This window comes from Hemibagrus wyckioides, linkage group LG23 (genome assembly GCF_019097595.1).
Source record: "Hemibagrus wyckioides isolate EC202008001 linkage group LG23, SWU_Hwy_1.0, whole genome shotgun sequence".
NCBI classification, from domain to species: domain Eukaryota; kingdom Metazoa; phylum Chordata; class Actinopteri; order Siluriformes; family Bagridae; genus Hemibagrus; species Hemibagrus wyckioides.
The window spans coordinates 19,455,294-19,474,349 of record NC_080732.1 but is presented as its reverse complement, the minus strand read 5'-3'; the positions used below and the strand labels follow the sequence as shown (position 1 = coordinate 19,474,349).

Sequence of the window (19,056 nt, the reverse complement as noted above, 5' to 3'; positions counted from 1 at the left end):
TAGAACCTGAGGATGGCTGGATGATGGAGCTGTGAGAGGAGCTGAGCTTCCTGTGTGGCCTTCACCGTCTCATCCGGCTTCAAATCACCAAGCGGGATCTCCTTCAGAACTTTCCTACACAGCACACACTGAAATACTGAAATTCCAGCACACTGAAATTCCTTATCATCTCTGGAGACTTCTCTAACCACTAACTCCACGGCTCAGTAAAAATTTAAATGGACAATTTGACCTGAAGACAATCTAAAGGTTAAAGATAAGTGTTTCCTGAAGTCTCTTACACACTGCAGCCCTGTTCACACTTCCTCTGTGTCTGTGTGCTGAGACTCTGAGACGACGAGACGCTCCAGCCTGACCTTTAAGAGCCTGACATTTACCGCTTCATTTCATAAAATGGAATTAAGAAGAATTTTACAATGAATTAATCTCTACAGGAATATTAATGATTTAAGAGAGTGAAATTAACGGAAGATGCTTGTAGGTGCTGGAGGTTTGACGTGTTAAAGCGCCGCTTTATTAGTTTCAAAGTTACATCACTAAATGATATGAAACGTAACTTCATTAATAAACTTTTATTAGTTACAAAGATTAAGGTCAGAGAAAAGGGGCGGGGCATTCAAGTTACAAAGGTTAAGGTCAGGGAAAAGGGGCGGGGCATTCAAGTTACAAAGATTAAGGTCAGGAAAAAGGGTGGGGCATTCAAGTTACAAAAATTAAGGTCAGAGAAAAGGGGCAGGGCATTCATTGTGCTTTTGTGCCAGAGTTTATAAACTTTTTTCATGTCTCTTGAAGTCTGGCTAAGCTAGCATGCAGCGGCTAAAGTGGGTTTCTTTCTTAGTTTCACTCCTGAGTTAAAGTGAATCTGAACAGAAAGCTAACCTAGCTGGAGGAATATATCCTAGCAGGCTAGGTTAGCTAACATAGTGAGAGAAAAATATCTGTTTTTAAAGTTTAGCTTCTAGATTTTTCTTGGGAATTTTAAATCATTATTTACACAAAATCCCTGGACACTGAAGCTAAACTTACGAAGCTGAAACTAACTTCACAGGATTCAGACACATGAAAGAATTATTTTTCGTTTATATTATTTATGTTTTAAATGTATAATGTTTGTTCTTTTTTGTTTGTTGTTTTTTAAATAAGTGCCTTGTTTTATGTTTATAATCTTTTACACTTTGTGGGTTATTTATTTTTGTCTCAGCTGAAATCATTACCATTTTATAGACAGATAGATAGATAGATAGACAGACATACAGACATAGATAGATAGATAGATAGATAGACAGACAGACAGACAGACAGACAGACAGACAGACAGATAGATAGATAGATAGATAGAAATTCTTAAAATTCTTTAAAAGCCATATTGCTGACTGTTATATTAACCGAGATTATAAACTTATTCACTTCCTGTTAGTGAATCATACAGCAGTCATCGTCTTCCTGTGTTCAGTAAAGTGTTATATGTATTTACTGAGATCCGTCTGGTCCAGATCTATTCACACGTCTCTGTCCTCCGTCTTCACCCCGCTGCGGTCACCATGCTGGAATTAAGCCAGTCTGATTTGAGCTAGTTTTTCTCCTCAGATGAGACCCGGCTCTGGGAATCGGGAACCGGGCCTCGTGTTCCTCTGCAGCATTTTCCCTGTGTAGTCTCGGAGCTCTGGTCCCAGCGTCTGAATGAAGAGAATCATTCTTCTGCATTTAAAATGAGATCAGAGCTCGTCGTGTCATTATTAAATTATGAATATCATTTATCTGGATAAAGCAGCACTGTGGGCGCTGAAGTGGAAAAAACCAGCAAAATGAAGGAGATTATTTTCCCTGGTGTTTGTAGCAGTGCGTCACGCTTCTCTCGGCTTCAGAGGATACAATCTCCTCATCTTTACATTAAACGCAATACAGAAACACCGAAAAAACAACGAAAAATAAACAACGGTGGCGAGAGGAAGACGAGTTATTGTTTGTTTTCTTTAATTCCTCTCACATGTTCCAACAACATACCCAGTATTTTATCTATTTCTAGTTACACTGACTAACGTCCGCTACAGCTGCTGTAATCAGAGTTCCTTCATCAACCACTCTTTATTCTCTTTCTGATAGATAGATAGACACACAGAAATATAGACAGACAGACAGATAGATAGATAGATAGATAGATAGATAGATAGATAGATAGATAGATAGATAGATAGACACACATACAGATAGATAGATAGATAGATAGATAGATAGATAGATAGATAGATAGATAGATAGACACACATACAGATAGATAGATAGATAGATAGATAGATAGATAGATAGATAGATAGATAGATAGATAGACACACAGAAATATAGACAGACAGACAGATAGATAGATAGATAGATAGATAGATAGATAGATAGATAGATAGATAGATAGATAGATAGATAGATAGATAGATAGATAGATAGACAGATATATCCATGTCTAGCTGCTATACTTTGTTAGATGGTGATTAGTGATCCAGTTAATTAGCAAAACGGCTAGTTAGCTAAATGATTTGAGATTTCTTTATCAGTGTAAATGACCACACTGCTGTAGAATCTCACACTCGTCTAAGACAGGAGGTGTTTTCTCTCTCCTCATCCTTCTCTCTCTCCTCATCCTTCTCTCTCTCCTCATCCTTCTCTCTCTCCTCATCCTTCTCTCTCTCTCCTCATCCTTCTCTCTCTCCTCATCCTTCTCTCTCTCTCCTCATCCTTCTCTCTCTCCTCATCCTTCTCTCTCTCCTCATCCTTCTCTCTCTCCTCATCCTTCTCTCTCTCTCCTCATCCTTCTCTCTCTCTCCTCATCCTTCTCTCTCTCCTCATCCTTCTCTCTCTCCTCATCCTTCTCTCTCTCTCCTCATCCTTCTCTCTCTCCTCATCCTTCTCTCTCTCCTCATCCTTCTCTCTCTCTCCTCATCCTTCTCTCTCTCCTCATCCTTCTCTCTCTCTCCTCATCCTTCTCTCTCTCCTCATCCTTCTCTCTCTCCTCATCCTTCTCTCTCTCCTCATCCTTCTCTCTCTCTCCTCATCCTTCTCTCTCCTCATGCTCTCCGGTGTTTATAAACCCAGGTCTTTACCCAGAATGCTGAATGGCTCTGAACTCATTTTCAATTTCAAACCAATTTCTTCGAGTCGCTCTTCTCAAATTTGTGTCAAGGACGGAGCTGCTGGAGTAGGGAAGGTAGCGAAGAAAAAAAGAGGGAATGAGAAATTAACTTCCCCCTCCACACACACACACACACACACACACACACACACACACAACCAACCCCAACCACCCAACACACACACACACACACACACACACACACACACACCCTGCAACACACACACACACACAAACAACCACAGCCACCCACCACACACACACACACACACCCATCCCCAACCACCCACCACACACACACCCTGCAACACACAAACACACTCACACAGAAACAACACACTTTTACACCCACACACACATTCACACAAACACACACACACTGTAACACACACACACACACACAGACACAACCAACCCCAACCACCCACCACACACACACACACACACCCTGCAACACAAACACACACACACACACATACAAACAACCACAGCCACCCACCACACACACACACACACCCATCCCCAACCACCCACCACACACACATTCACACAAACACACTCACACAGAAACAACACACTTTTACACCCACACACACATTCACACAAACACACACACACTGTAACACACTCCACACACACTCATAATTTACACACACAAACTCCACACCTTCACACACACACACACACGTGTCACCTGCTGTGTGTCCTCACATGACTCCTCATTAAGTAACTACTATCTACTGACAATTAGCTTGAACACCGTGACTGTTAGAAATAATCCTTTCTGATTGGCTGCCACGTGTGCATCAATCTAAATTTAGCCATGTAACCATGACAACCAATATAAGGCTACGGTATGTTTACTCTTCACTGACAATTTAGAATTGAAATGGAATAGGAAGTGAACGGTGGCCTGGAAGAGTGAGAACATGTGACTGGGCTTGGGGTTCGATTCCCATCCTGATTAGTTGTAGGCTGATTGGCATCTCCAAAGTGTGTGTGTGTGTGTTTGTTTTGGTAATTGCACCATGTGATGGGTTGCCCTGTCTCTGGTATCCCCTGCCTGGGATTGACTCCAGGCTCCCAGATAGATAGATAGATAGATAGATAGATAGATAGATAGATAGATAGATAGATAGATAGATAGATAGATAGATAGATAGATAGATAGATAGATAGATAGATAGATAGATAGATAGACAGACAGACAGACAGACAGACAGACAGACAGACAGACAGTGTAATCACAGTGTTTGTACCAGCGCAGGTCTCCTTCATTAAGCGGAGAAACCAGATATGAATCTACGTAATAAAAGCTCTGTTTGGTCAGAGAGATTCCCCGCAGCAAATATTTGAAGATGGTCATGTCCCATTTCTCAGCAGCTCTCAGGAGGCAGAGGGAAATTCGGTCTCAATTCCAGAAATAGCAGAATGCTTTGGCAAACAAGCGAGAGCGAGAGCGAGAGCGAGAGCAATAATCCCTGAACCTCAGAGGCTTCGTTTCACCCGAGAGCTTCATGAACCCTCAGTAAAGCAGGTCACGGTGTGTTTACGTCTAAACAGCGGCGCTATGGAAGTTTAGGGTTATGACTAGAAAGTTTCTGCTCCTCAAAACTAATGTAGCATAACACACACACAAACAGCTCAGTGATCTGTGACAGGAGTGAGATCAGTTTCTGGTGGGTTTAGTTTAGTGTCTCATTTCTCACACTGCTGATTTAAAATCTTCTGTTTTTATATTTGTTTATAATTATGTGTGATGTTGTGGAGCGTCTGTAAAAAACCCTGAACTGTTTACTGTAAATCTAAGCAGGTCAGAAAATCAACCAGTCTGAGGACACGAGGCTTTACAGGAGGAAGAAGATGAACCCATTAATGTAGCCCCAGATCTGTCACACTGCTCAGGGAGAAACAGAGGAGAGAGAGAGTGAGAGAGAGAGAGAGAGAGAGCGAGAGAGAGAGAGAGAAAGTGTGATCAGAATAAAAGTGAAACAAGAAGCTCAAGTCCCTTTGCATTTGTTTTAGCTCATGCACAACACTAATCTATCTATCTATCTATCTATCTATCTATCTATCTATCTATCTATCTATCTATCTATCTATCTATCTATCTATCTATCTATCTATCTATCTATCTATCTATCTATCTATCTATCTATCTATCTATCTATCTATCTATCTGTCCGTCTGTCTGTACAGCCCACAACAGCAGGTATCTCCACCACCATCTCCATCCTGCGACGTCTTTCCCTTTGTATTTCTGGAATTTTCTCTCTGTATTTTTAACTCTGTGAATTTACACATAAATAAATATATTAGAACTTTTTCTCTGTTTATTTATTTATTTTTTTATATATATTTCTGGATTGTTTAGTAATCAATGTTTAAACCTTCCCCGGTGTATTGTGTTTTATTTGAGTGTTTATAGAAATGAAATGGGATTTGTAAAGAAGAAATACACATTATATTTATTTCAAACAACAAGGTGAAGGTTTAAAACCTCAGTTTCACACGAACCGGTCGCAGCAGTTCACAGATACGACGGCTTTAAAGTCCAACTACAAATGGCAGTGGGCGGAGTCTGGATACTGAACTGGACTGGACTCCGGTTGTCCAGCACGGTGGCTCTCAGAGTTTTACTGAAGAACTGAACACGACTTGAGGCTGAAGTTTTACAGAAACCAGGATGTTTTAGTACATTCACTGAACTGATAAAAGCAAACAGCGTCAGATTGTGGATGCTTTTTATTTCATCTTGTTTTTTATTCTTGTTTTCATCTCGTTAACAGAGTTATATTGTCTGGTTTTGACCCAGTCTGTCTGTCTGTCTGTCTGTCTGTATAATAATTACCAATCTCTCTGAATGAAGTCTGTCCTCTTTTCTCTGAGCAAACACAATTCTCTCTGAAGTCATGAATAAAGAATAAAATCTCAGAGACTTCATCCAGACGCCTCTGCTCCTCTTTGATAAGCTGCTGTTTTAACACGCCGGTGCGTCCCGTGAGAGAAACCTGCGCTGCTAAACTGCGCTGCTGTCTTCCTGCTGTTATTCACTGAAGTGCACATCCAGGACTCCAGCATGAATCCCAGCAGTCGCTCCGACTCCGACACACAGGAGCTTTTAGAGGATTCCTGTAGTCGTAAATATGGAGAGAGATGAGGTTCTGTGACGTGTGATCTCAGCAGGATGTGTGTGTGTGTATATGTGTGTGTGTGTGTAGACAGCAGGATGAATCCGCCTCCTTCAGGGGAAGACCAATTTACACACGTCGCTTAATGACAGACAAAAACCCCTGCGTTCTGAACATTTCAAAACAAACGTGTGATGAGAAACGACTCGAAATCGTTATCCTGCTTCAGTGCAGCGTCAACTTACTGATGATTGGTTAATGTCGCTGTGATTGACAGAGGACAGAGAGTATGCCCCTCCCACTTAAAGAGAACCAGAATTTTGCTGTCTTGACTCTGGTTATGGCATCATCAGACTCATGGTCAGACTCTTGATTAGACTCACAATCAGACTCTTGATTGGATGTCCATCAGACTCATTGTCAGACTCAATCAAAGTCACGATCAGACATACACTATATTGCCAAAAGTATTCGCTCACCCATCCAAATAATCAGAATCAGGTGTTCCAATCACTTCCATGGCCACAGGTGTATAAAATCAAGCACCTAGGCATGCAGACTGTTTTTACAAACATTTGTGAAAGAATGGGTCGCTCTCAGGAGCTCAGTGAATTCCAGCGTGGAACTGTGATAGGATGCCACCTGTGCAACAAATCCAGTCGTGGAATTTCCTCGCTCCTAAATATTCCACAGTCAACTGTCAGCTGTATTATAAGAACGTGGAAGTGTTTGGGAACGACAGCAACTCAGCCACGAAGTGGTAGGCCACGTAAACTGACGGAGCGGGGTCAGCGGATGCTGAGGCGCATAGTGCGAAGAGGTCACCAACTTTCTGCAGAGTCAATCGCTACAGACCTCCAAACTTCATGTGGCCTTCAGATTAGCTCAAGAACAGTGCGCAAGCGTCGGATGCAGTGGTGTAAAGCACGCCGCCACTGGACTCTAGAGCAGTGGAGACGCGTTCTCTGGAGTGACGAATCGCGCTTCTCCATCTGGCAATCTGATGGACGAGTCTGGGTTTGGCGGTTGCCAGGAGAACGGTACTTGTCTGACTGCATTGTGCCAAGTGTAAAGTTTGGTGGAGGGGGGATTATGGTGTGGGGTTGTTTTTCAGGAGCTGGGCTTGGCCCCTTAGTTCCAGTGAAAGGAACTCTGAATGCTTCAGCATAGCAAGACATTTTGGACAATTCCATGCTCCCCACTTTGTGGGAACAGTTTGGAGCTGGCCCCTTCCTCTTCCAACATGACTGTGCACCAGTGACCAAAGCAAGGTCCATAAAGACATGGATGACAGAGTCTGGTGTGGAGGAACTTGACTGGCCTGCACAGAGTCCTGACCTCAACCCGATAGAACACCTTTGGGATGAATTAGAGCGGAGACTGAGAGCCAGGCCTTCTCGTCCAACATCAGTGTGTGACCTCACAAATGCGCTTCTGGAAGAATGGTCAAAAATTCCCATAAACACACTCCTAAACCTTGTGGACAGCCTTCCCAGAAGAGTTGAAGCTGTTATAGCTGCAAAGGGTGGACCGACGTCATATTGAACCCTATGGATTAGGAATGGGATGTCACTTAAGTTCATATGCGAGTCAAGGCAGGTGAGCGAATACTTTTGGCAATATAGTGTATGATCAGACACATAATCAGACTCATGACCAGACTCACAATTAGACTCTCAATCTGTCATGATCAGACTCTCAATCAGACTCTATATCAGACTCTCGATTAGATTCTTGACTGGATGTAGATCAGACTCACTGACTCTTAATCAGAGTCATGATCAGACTTATTATCCGACTCACAATCACACTCTTGGTTAGACTCACAATCAGACTCTCAATCCGTCATGATCAGACTCTCAATGATACTTGATCAGACTCTCAAACAGATTCATAATCAGACTTTCAATAAGACTCTCGATTGGATGTGCATCAGACTCTCGAATTAGACTTATGATCAGACTCTTGATTGGATGTAGATCAGACTCACTGACTCTTAATCAGAGTCATGATCAGACTTATTATCAGACTCCTGGTTAGAATCATAATCAGATTTATGATCAGACTCCTAACGATTCTGTGTAGTGATTGGTCATTAGACTCTAATACATTATCGTTTCCATAGTAACTGCTGATTCACAGGAACCTGCTGGTTTGTGTACTGGATGTAATCAGTGATGTGTACAGAGATGTTTATCTACCATTAATGAAGGAGTCTCCAGTGTCAGTGTTTCAGAATAGCTGGAGGTAAAGCTGCCTGATTTGGATCGTCTAAAAAAATAACCGGATCATTTTACCCTGATCTGTATCCCGCTGTGTTTCCACCTCGGCACTGAACTTAATACAATGGAAACTTGAAGAAAAAGTGCTTAAAGAAAAATTATGCATGCGTCCGACCGCCTCCGGGTTCCATGTGCCTCCGGGTTCCGCGTGCCTCCCGGTCCTCTGAGCTTTTGATGTAATAGCTGCGAGAGACGGTGTATTTCTGTTCACTCCAGTCACTCAGACTAACTTCGCAATTAAATTCACTGCCATGAGCAATCAGCGGCGCTTTTCTGACGGCTCGTTAACGGAAGGAAAAGTAGGAGCGTATTAATCTCAATACGCCGTAAATGTTCAGCGGCACATCGATTTCCTGTCACCGGCGTGATAAAGGTTACGTTTCAAACACTGAAGGAAGAGATTTTGTTCTCGAGGATATTTAACTCATTTGTAAATGATGAGAAAAGGAAACAACACACACACACACAGAGCAGGTCCTGCTGATTTCAGAATTATTAATGGCTTTCCTGAGGCTTCATCATCATCATCATCATCAGCAGCAGCTTTTAAAGACATTTTGGTTTCTCCAAGCCCTTGGTGTCTGATGTCTGGATAAGTTTTGCACTGGAGTTAGGAGTGAAGCATCTAACAGAGTGGTGTAAACATGCTAGCAGCGCTAAGCCCCTCCCCCTCTTTTACACCCACACACACTTCAGCAGAAAGTTTTCTTTATTACATCAGATTGTTTGCTCTTAATAAAATGTGGCTTATTGTTGGATTTTTGTGGAACCGAGTGCAACAGCGCCACCGACTGGTCATAATAAAAACACACAGAATGGTACAATGAAATGAGGATCGACGCTGCGGCTGATTTCTTTCTCACCCAGATTCATGTAGCCAATCAGTCAGAGTCATATGGGTCATTACACAGAGAGACACGCCCCACGCAAAGAAAGAAAGAAAGAAAGAAAGAAAGAAAGAAAGAAAGAAGATAAAAAATATAAAAGAAAGAAGGAAGGAAGGAAGGAAGGAAGGAGATAAAAAAATAAAATAGAAAGAAAGAAAGAAAGAAAGAAAGAAAGAAAGAAAGAAAGAAAGAAAGAAAGAAAGAAAGAAAGAAAGAAGATAAAAATAAAATAGAAAGAAAGAAAGAAAGAAAGAAAGAAAGAAAGAAAGAAAGAAAGAAAGAAAGAAGATAAAAATAAAATAGATAGAAAGAAAGAAAGAAAGAAAGAAAGAAAGAAAGAAAGAAAGAAAGAAAGAAGATAAAAATAAAATAGATAGAAAGAAAGAAAGAAAGAAAGAAAGAAAGAAAGAAAGAAAGAAAGAAAGAAAGAAAAAATAAAATAGATAGAAAGAAAGAAAGAAAGAAAGAAAGAAAGAAAGAAAGAAGATAAAAATAAAAGATAGAAAGAAAGAAAGAAAGAAAGAAAGAAAGAAAGAAAGAAAGAAAGAAAGAAAGAAAGAAAGAAGAAAAAATATAATAGAAAGAAAGAAAGAAAGAAAGAAAGAAAGAAAGAAAGAAAGAAAGAAGATAAAAATAAAATAAATAGAAGAAAGAAAGAAAGAAAGAAAGAAAGAAAGAAAGAAAGAAAGAAAGAAAGAAAGAAAGAAAGAAAGAAAGAAGATAAAAATAGAAAGAAAGTTCTTCATTGTCTGTACTGTTTATCCAATCTATTGGGTCACAGGGAGCCTGTGTCTATCTCAGGCATCATGGCAGGATACACCCTGGACAGAGTGCCAACCCATCACAGGGCACACACACACACACAACGGGCAATTTAGAGAACTCCAATTAGCCTAGAAGCATGTCTTTGGACTGTGGGAGGAAACCAGAGCACCCAGAGGAAATCCACCAAGCACGGGGAGAACATGCAAACTCCACACACACAGTGAGAGACTCCAACCCAAGACCCTGGAGGTGTGAGGCGAACGTGATAAACACTAAGCCACCGTGCCACCACAGAAAGAAAATTTATGAAAAGAAAAGAATAATAAATAATTGATTGTTTTTATAAAGTAAAACACATAATCAGCATCTAAATCACGTAATCTCCGCCCCAATACTACAGGCCACACCCCTTGTCTGAGTCTGATGCTGGTGTGACGTGAATCCAAACTCTTCTCTGCTTTGATGTCCCTTTATCTGTGTTCAGAAAAACATCATAAACTGGTGGCTATAAGGTTCCATAACGTGTTAGCTACATTAGCCTCAGCGCTCCAGAGAAAAGACAAAGAACTTCTGACCCGTCTCAAACTTTCTCCTTGTCACACATCTACTTCTTTACTTCTTGAAATCCCATAATAGTTCCAGACTGAACAAACCTGTCGTATTACGCACATAAAAAATCCTAACTGGAGGTCGTCAGAGACGTTTATGAAAGACGACTAATAATAAATGTGCTGCAAAGCAAATGACAGGCTGTTCTGCAGCGCTGGCCTCATGCTGATGATGAAGTTGTCTATTAGCTAAAGGTCAGCGTGCGCGGAGTGACGGCGCAGATGGGGAGCGATCTCGGCTGGTGACACGCTCGAGGTGTGACTGGGTTCTGTATGGGCTCAGTATGGCTGCCGTGAACAACGTGCTAATGAGCATCTGTGACTGTGTGTGTGTGTGTGTAGTGTGTTAGTATGCTTAACTATGCTAATAGTGATGCAAGAATCAGAATGATATAACCTCAAACACATGAGAAAACAAAAACACAATACACCCAGTAGACTGACAGCCAATTACGTGAGAGACTTAGCCTGCTAATCTAGCACCTAGCTGTCGTACGTCCTTTTCTTCTGAATAATGCGTGGACATGTGAACTCTGGATGAAAACATGACCCTGACATGATCTGAGAACGTTAATATATCTGAGAAAAGAGGAACATTCTGTAAATGAGTCTCTCTCTCTCTCTCTGTCTGTCTCTCTCTCCCTCTATCTGTCTCTCTGTCAGTTTGTCTGCCTGTCTCTCTCTCGCTCTCTCTCTCTGTCTGTCTCTCTCTCACTCTCTTTGTCTTTCTCTCTGTCTGTCTCTCTCTCTCTCTCTCTCTCTATCTGTCTCTCAGTTTGTCTGTCTGTCTCTCTCTCTCTTTGTCTTTCTCTCTGTCTGTCTCTCTCTCTCTCCACTGACTCTCTCTCTCTCAGTTTGTCTGCCTGTCTGTCTGTCTCTCTCTCTCTGTCTCTCTCTCACTCTCTTTGTCTTTCTCTCTGTCTGTCTCTCTCTGTCCCCCCCCGTCTCTCTCTCTCCCCCCTGTCCACTGTTGGGGCCCCTGAGCAAGGCCCTTAACCCTCTCTGCTTACACCATATGAGTGGGGTGGAGATTAAATTTCACCTCTCAGTGGGGTGTGTTATTGCAAGCTCCTCCCACATGCCCTTAGATGGCACTCAGGACCTAGTTCTGGAAACGGAAAGATAATGTGGGTTTATAATAATTACTAAAAAAAAACCTAATTATAAAAAATACTACACATATAAGAGATAATATTTACTTAAAAAAAAGTCTAGTGAAGTGTCATGGACACACATCCGACAGCGAGAGGAGGAGATGTTAAGGGAAAGGTGATAATAAGGTCCACTAAAGAGGCAGCAGGAGGAAGAAGAGAACACAGCAGTTCCACCTCACAGCGTCCACCACTGACATTTAACTCTCACAAAGACACAGTCCAGAAGCTACTGAGACTAAACCCCAAAAAGCTAAAACCTCAGCAGGGTCTACTGGAGAGAAAAACAGAGAGGAAAGAAGATGGAGAGAATTAAATAAAGTAAAAGGGTAAAACTGTAAGTTAGAAAAACAGAGATGATACACGAGAAGTTTAGCAGAGAACAAGACACAACAACGAGGAACTGAAACAGAACAATGACCTCCTGATTGATGCAAAGAGGTTTAGTGTGAAGTGCTCGACTTCAGCACGGTTAGAGAGAGAGAGAGAGAGAGAGAGAGAGAAACAGAGGGACAGACAGAGAGACTGAGACAGACAGACAGAGATTGAGACAGCTAGAGAGACAGACAGACAGAGAGTTAGTGAAAGACAGACAGAGATTGGGACAGACAGACAAAGCATTAGAGAGAGACAGACAGACAAAGTGAGACAGACAGACAGACAGACAGAGAGACTGAGACAGAGAGACAGTGAGAGGGACAGACAGACAGACAGAGAGACTGAGACAGAGAGACAGTCAGAGTGAGTCTGTCTTTTTAACTTCATGAGAGAAAAAAAGGGAGAGTCTGGTGACAGAACGACTGTTTAAGTGAAAACAGGAACGTTTTCCACAGATGATCCACGGCTATAAATGATGTGTAAGAGGATTCATCACTCTGGAATAAAGAGGAATAAAACACTCTGGGATTCAGCTGGAAAAGTCAGCTTCATACTGATTTTATTGCTGTGGCTCAACCTCATAAACAGTTCTGAAACTATGAATAAATGAGGTAAGGGTGCTGAACTCCCATAATGCCCTTTGCTCTTTTCAGGGGATTAAAGAGTCACGTGTGTATTTTTTCTATGGTGAAGCATGTATGAGGAATCAGACAGGATCGCAGGAAGGAAGGAAGAACGTGTTGAATTTTCAGTGACATGTCTGACACTGGGTCTGGGTTAACAAGCAGAAAATCCCTTGAACACTTCAGTCTTAGTCTCCTCCTATTAGTCTCCTTTTTTCTCCTCTTTCCCTCACTGTCATGAGCTGCTTTACATAACCCCGGATCCCTTCTGTCCGCTCAAGCTCTGAAGGAAGCTTCGGGATAAAAATACACCCGTGTGTGAACAGAACGTTTCAGTTTAATTGGCTCTCTTCTGTACGTTTGGAGCAGTAACGTATGTGGGTCAGTGAGGATCTGGAATATGTTTGCGTTGTGCAGTGAAGACTGAAAACACCAGGAGGATTTCTTTAATGAGGCATCACAGTGACCTGCTTAAACCCTTCCAGATGTAAATTCACTGATTTGTACTAAACATACATTTTACATTTGATTATGTTTTCTGTCATAACGTAATCCTCAGTGAGTAAACGACGAGGTTTACCTCATTCAGTAGGAGATGCTCAGATCATAGGCATGCTAATGAGGGTTTTTTAGTACAGAAGAACAGCAGCATTTCAGGTTAATCACATCTGAGCTCAGCTTCTACATTTGGTATTATTTCTCTAAAGCCAATTATCTTAATAGCAAACAAATCTAGCAATGTATTTTTTTTTTTTTTACTATTTTTTTATTAGATAAAACTAGAAATACTATTTATGAAGGCTGTTATATATATATATATATATATATATATATATATATATATATATATATATATATATATATATATATATATATATATATATATATATATACATATACATATATATATATACATACACACAAAACACACATTTTTGCATATATTTTATTCTGTAGTATGATTTTGTTCTGAATACCACGACTATCAGATTTCTACGTAATGATGTGAATTATAACAGGACGAATCCTCCACGTGCCAAAGAGCAACACTGACATCTAGTGGCCGACCGCGGAAGCGCTAGTAAATATCTAATAAAGCTACTAATACATATTAAATAGAAAATTAAATCATTTCCCTGCCGTTCAGTCTGTAGGTTTTATATGTATTATATGAAGGATTGTTGTATATGCTATTTACCGTATATCTGTGTGTTCGTTCTGTGACTCATTTTGTACATAAACATTATACTTTCACAATTTGTTTCACTACACAAGAATGAAATAAACATCTAACTACGGTTAAAGGCGTGTGGGGTGAAATGTGACTTCCGTGAAAACACTCACAGTTTGTCTGTGGAGGTTTTTGTGTCTTCAATGAGATAAACAGTGCCGAAACTTCCTTTACCGAGTCTCTGGTGAATGATGTATCTGTTGGCCAGCAGAGTAGGAGGAGGAGGAGGAGGAGGAGGAGGAGGAGCTTCACGGAATTTTGGCATGGTGTCCGAATCTATGTCAAGGAGTCAAAGGACATTAGTTCATAAGTCGTGTCCTTAAAACTAAAGAGTTAGGATGTCTTAACGCTTTAGCAGGTTTTTGTTTTTGTTTGTTTGGATGAGTATCTTACACTCTCACAAAGAAATGTACAAAACTTTACCTTTTAAGGTACAAATGGCCGTCTCTGGGGTGGTACACTGAAGGGTACAATTTTGTAGCTCTAGTCAGAAGCTTTATAACTCGTTTTGGGAACGTCATTGTACCCTAAGGACCTATTGTGTACCTTTAAAGGTACCATTATATTTTAATTGTACCTCCGCGTTACCCGTTTTTTCATATCTCAGTGTCGACAATGAAATTAAAGCAAGACAACAACAACAACAACAAACATCATATTCATAAGGTGCTTTCATAATGTGTTCATAATGTGTAAATGATGTACCTACCCAAGGCTGTTACTTTACTGTGTTTAATTAAATTTTTTTTTAACTAAATCGAATCGAATTGCAATTGTTTACAGCAGATTTCCGTGATTTAAAATCTCCAGCTTCCGTGTGTTGGCCTCGTTGTCATGGTAACGCTTGAAAGCGGTGGCGCCGAAAGTGAGTAGGTGGAAATGGAGGTTGTGTTTTTATTAAAAGAGTAAAGTGAAAGATTTTAAAATAAAATCTCACTCATCTGTTTCATTTAATTAACTTTCATTTAGATTATCATTTCATTTCATTTAATGAGTGTGTGTGTGGGGGGGTATTGAAAAATACAGTTGAAAATTATTTCTATATTGTTTAATCAGAAAAATACCATTACACGGAAAAAAAAACATTTTGACCCTCGATATGACTTAAAAGTGCAGAAATGACCGGAAATCTGAAATGTATGTCCGTTTTCAGCCACTAGAGGTCAGTATTGTTCTTTGGCGCACTCGATCACTTCATCTCGTACACTATATTGCCAAAAGTTCAGGTGTTGTTTTTCAGGGGTTGGACTCGGCCCCTTAGTTCCAGTGAAAGGAACACTTAATGCTTCAGCTTCATACCAAGACATTTCATGCTCTTTGTGGGAACAGTTTGGGGATGACCCCTTCCTGTTCCAACATGACTGCACACCAGTGACCAAAGCAAGCTCCATAAAGACATGGATGAGTGAGTTTGGTGTGGAGGAACTTCACTGGCCTGCACAGAGTCCTGACCTCAACCCCATAGAACACCTTTGGGATGAATTAGAGTGGAGACTGCGAGCCAGACCTTCTCGTCATCACCACCTCACAAATGCATTTCTTGGTCAAAAATTCCCATAAACACACTCATAAAGCTTGTGGAAAGTCTTCCCAGAAGAGTTGAAGCTGTTACAGCTGTAAAGGGTGGGACAACTCCATATTACATTCATGTGCAGTCTCCACTCTAATTCATCCCAAAGGTGTTCTATGGGGTTGAGGTCAGGACTCTGTGAAGTTCCTCCACACCAAACTCACTCATCCATGTCTTTATGGACCTTGCTTTGGTCACTGGTGTGTAGACATGTTGGAACAGGAAGGGGTCATCCCCAAACTGTTCCCACAAAAAGCATTAAATTGTCCAAAATGTCTTGGTATGAAGCTGAAGCATTAAGAGTTCCTTTCACTGGAACTAAGGGGCCGAGTCCAACCCCTGAAAAACAACACCTGAACTCAGTGATTTGGAGGGGTGTCCCAATACTTTTCGAGATATAAAAGATTTTCCCTGTTTTATTTTGTATCTAGTAAGCTGCCACAGTGTTGTGATTTATAGTTGACTTTATTCTGTACTATGTTCCTTATTTAGAACCATTTTATAACCAGAAAAGAAGCAGAAGTTTTACAACAATAAAGGAAGTGCAATCTGTTACTCACTTTTTCCTCAGATTTCAAAATATCGTGTGTGTGTGTGTGTGTATTTTAACATATTTCATGAACACAAAGCTGAGTTGTTACTGAAGAAGTGATGAAGACGCTGCACTTGGCTACGATTCTTCTCACTCTGTCTGGTATGAAACATCATCTCACTCTGAGACAGAATTATTCTTCAGATATTTAACTGCTCACTGATTAAATGCTACACTCATTTAATGGCTTATACCCTGAATACTATTAAAGCAGCACATCACTCAGCTTGCAGAGCCTACAGAGTGTTTAATTATAGACACGCTGAGATTGTTCAGAAATGTAGCCCTAATGAAAAAGCATTCCACTTGTTAAGTAACTGAATGCAGTGAATGGATGCACTATAAGTATGTGTTATGAATGTGCTCATAAATTATCATTATAATCTTCCTTCATAGAAAATGTGCATAGTGTGTTTGAGTTCATTATAACTTGTTATGAATGTATTGTGACACGGAGTGGAGCTTATTATATTATAATGAGTTCAGCAGTCCTGAATTTTTCCTCTGTACTGATTTTGCAGGTGTTCTCACTCAGGACAGAGAATGGAGAGTGAAATATCCTGATAAACCGATCTGTGCTGTGAGAGGATTCAGTGTCTCCATTCCCTGTAGTTATTCTTATCCACAAAATCATCAGGTGAAACAAAAGCTTTGGTGCTCGATGAACTCAAACACAGATTTCTGTTATAAACCACCGTATGTTTATAACAGCTTATCAAACACCAAGTCAGACTTTGAGTTCACTGGAGACGACAAATCAGACTGCACTTTGTTAATCCACAATGTACAGTTCAGTTATTCTGGAGAGTACAGATTCAGATTTATAACTAATGTGACCGATGGCAGATTCACAGGTGATCCTGGAGTGACTCTACAAGTTACAGGTAAAATTTTCCTGATTAAATAAAGATCAGAATAATCTGTATTTTTATAAAATAAGACATGGGTCTAAACGTCTGAGTCTACTGTCTGAGTCTGAGTCCAAATGAGCCTAAAAGTCTGAGTCCATTGTCCATGACTGTTACATAATTTTTTTTTTCTTTTTTACACTAGTCCTAATTACATGAAGATTTCCATAAATTTCTGATCATTTCAATTTTATTTAATTTCACATGTCGTCCATGTATCACCAAACAAGCTCATGAACTTCAGAGTTTGAGAGAAATCAGTCAAGTATTCAATCTTGTTTCAAAGATTTTGTATTTCAGCACAGGAATATCTGAATGTCCTTCTAATGTCCGAAGCGAAGAATCTTTAACATTTAGCATTATTCAGTGTTAGTCAGTAAGCTGAAATATCCTCACAATTCTGATGTTACCTGATTTACACCTGTCCAGGTAAAGAATTTGGCTTAATTAAAATTCCAAAAGTTAAATCAGTATTTACAGGAAAAAAAGTCCCGTATTCAGAGTTGGATCGATTTTCTTAGCTTCACTTTCAGATATTTTACATCCCCTAATCCACTTAGTCAACAAATATGTACAAAACAGTTTATGGTGGTGGACTCAGACTTTAGGGCTGGACTGTATTATAATTATTAGCCCCCTCTCAGTCCTGAGTCACTGACGTGGAGTCTTTCCTGCTCTCTGAAAAAGATTTAAAGGTGTCACTAATCAGGCTCAGTGGAAACGGAACCCTTAAACAAGGAGACTCGTTAAATCTGAGGTGTGATGTGAACTGTACACACACTTCCTCACAGTTTGTGTGGTCTAAGAACAACCAGAGCTTAAATACATCAGGACCTGTTCTTCACTTTCCTGCTCTAACTGTGAGGGATTCTGGGAAATACACCTGCACTTGGGAAACCGGCGAGACGTCAGGATCTGAAACCATCAGCCTTCACGTCGAGGGTGAGTCCATCTGATCACAACATTCCTGAATGTGTAAAATAATCAGTGCAAAAAAAATAAACTTGTATTGACTTTAATATTTAAATCTTCACTACTGTTCTTTCTGTTGAACAGATGAAATGATTTATGGAGAAACGTATAATTCATGGCCCTTCTGGATGGTTGTCATGGTGACAGCTGGACTGATTTTGGTTGTCGTGATTTACAGCAGGAGGTAAAACTCAGAATATTTCCATACATTACGATTTATACAGTCTTAAAAAGTCACATTATTATTATTGTTGTTGTTGTTGTTGTTATCAGTGTGTGTTTTGTGTCTCTTAAATGAGTGTGTGTGTGATTACAGACACGTCCACACTGAGCAGCTGAAGGAGGACGATTCAGACATCTACACCACAGTACAGTACAATACATTCACCATGAACTGATCTCACTTTCACACCTCACTTACTTCATTCCAGACTTCTGCATGGGAATTTCCACTGAGAACAGGAAGAGAAACGACCCGAGCTTCTTATTTCTCTAGAGCGATTTTACAAACTGTCATAATCAATTAATAAACCATTAAACAATTAATAGGTGTGTGTGTGTGTTGAATCTTTGTGTCTTAATGTAAAAACATTGCTGTATTGTATAACTTATAGGAAAGAGTCAAAGCTATTTCATCAACAATAACAATAAATCTCTCTCTCTCTCTCTCAAACAGAATCTTCCAGAATATAGATCTTAAAGTTACAGAATATATTCTTAGCTTAGAGAATAAGTTACAGGTTACAATCGTTCCCTTTTTATCTCTCACTCGAGGTTCGAAGAAAGAATTATTTCATCAGAGCGAGAGGAAGAGAGCATTTCTCAAGCTGCAGGAGT

The 19,056-nt window shown here is 40.3% G+C and overlaps 2 protein-coding genes across 8 annotated transcripts in view; one reads left to right on the top strand and one right to left on the bottom strand.

Annotated features, from left to right (window-relative positions):
* Positions 1-15,012, bottom strand: part of nek11 (NIMA-related kinase 11) — a 52,013-nt gene extending 37,001 nt beyond the window's left edge. For 6 of the 7 annotated variants that reach the window (XM_058375901.1, XM_058375902.1, XM_058375903.1 and 3 more), the window contains exons 1-3: positions 14,887-15,012; positions 14,291-14,453; positions 1-114 (exon numbers count right to left, since the gene is read on the bottom strand). The exon at positions 1-114 is cut by the window's left edge and continues 52 nt beyond it. In XM_058375901.1, coding sequence (XP_058231884.1) covers positions 1-114; positions 14,291-14,442 — 266 coding nt within the window. In that variant the 5' untranslated portion in view covers positions 14,443-14,453; positions 14,887-15,012. Of the gene's footprint in view, positions 1,677-14,290; positions 14,454-14,886 lie in introns of those variants that run through there. The other variant, XM_058375907.1, reaches the window with a different exon arrangement.
* Positions 15,013-16,330: 1,318 nt separating this feature from the next.
* On the top strand, positions 16,331-18,753 carry LOC131344084 (uncharacterized). The gene is made up of 5 exons (XM_058376045.1): positions 16,331-16,441; positions 16,861-17,223; positions 17,935-18,189; positions 18,304-18,403; positions 18,536-18,753. The coding sequence occupies exons 1-5, from the start codon at positions 16,399-16,401 to the stop codon at positions 18,615-18,617; spliced, it is 843 nt and encodes a 280-aa protein (XP_058232028.1). The 5' UTR covers positions 16,331-16,398; the 3' UTR covers positions 18,618-18,753.
* The last annotated feature ends 303 nt before the right edge of the window (positions 18,754-19,056 follow it).

Coding starts and splice junctions, on each gene's coding strand:
- LOC131344084 (XM_058376045.1), top strand. CDS start 16,399: ATGAAGACGCTGCACTTGGCTACGATTCTTCTCACTCTGTCTG. Junction 18,190..18,303: donor CATCAGCCTTCACGTCGAGG/GTGAGTCCATCT, acceptor TCTGTTGAACAG/ATGAAATGATTTATGGAGAA. Junction 18,404..18,535: donor GTCGTGATTTACAGCAGGAG/GTAAAACTCAGA, acceptor GTGTGATTACAG/ACACGTCCACACTGAGCAGC.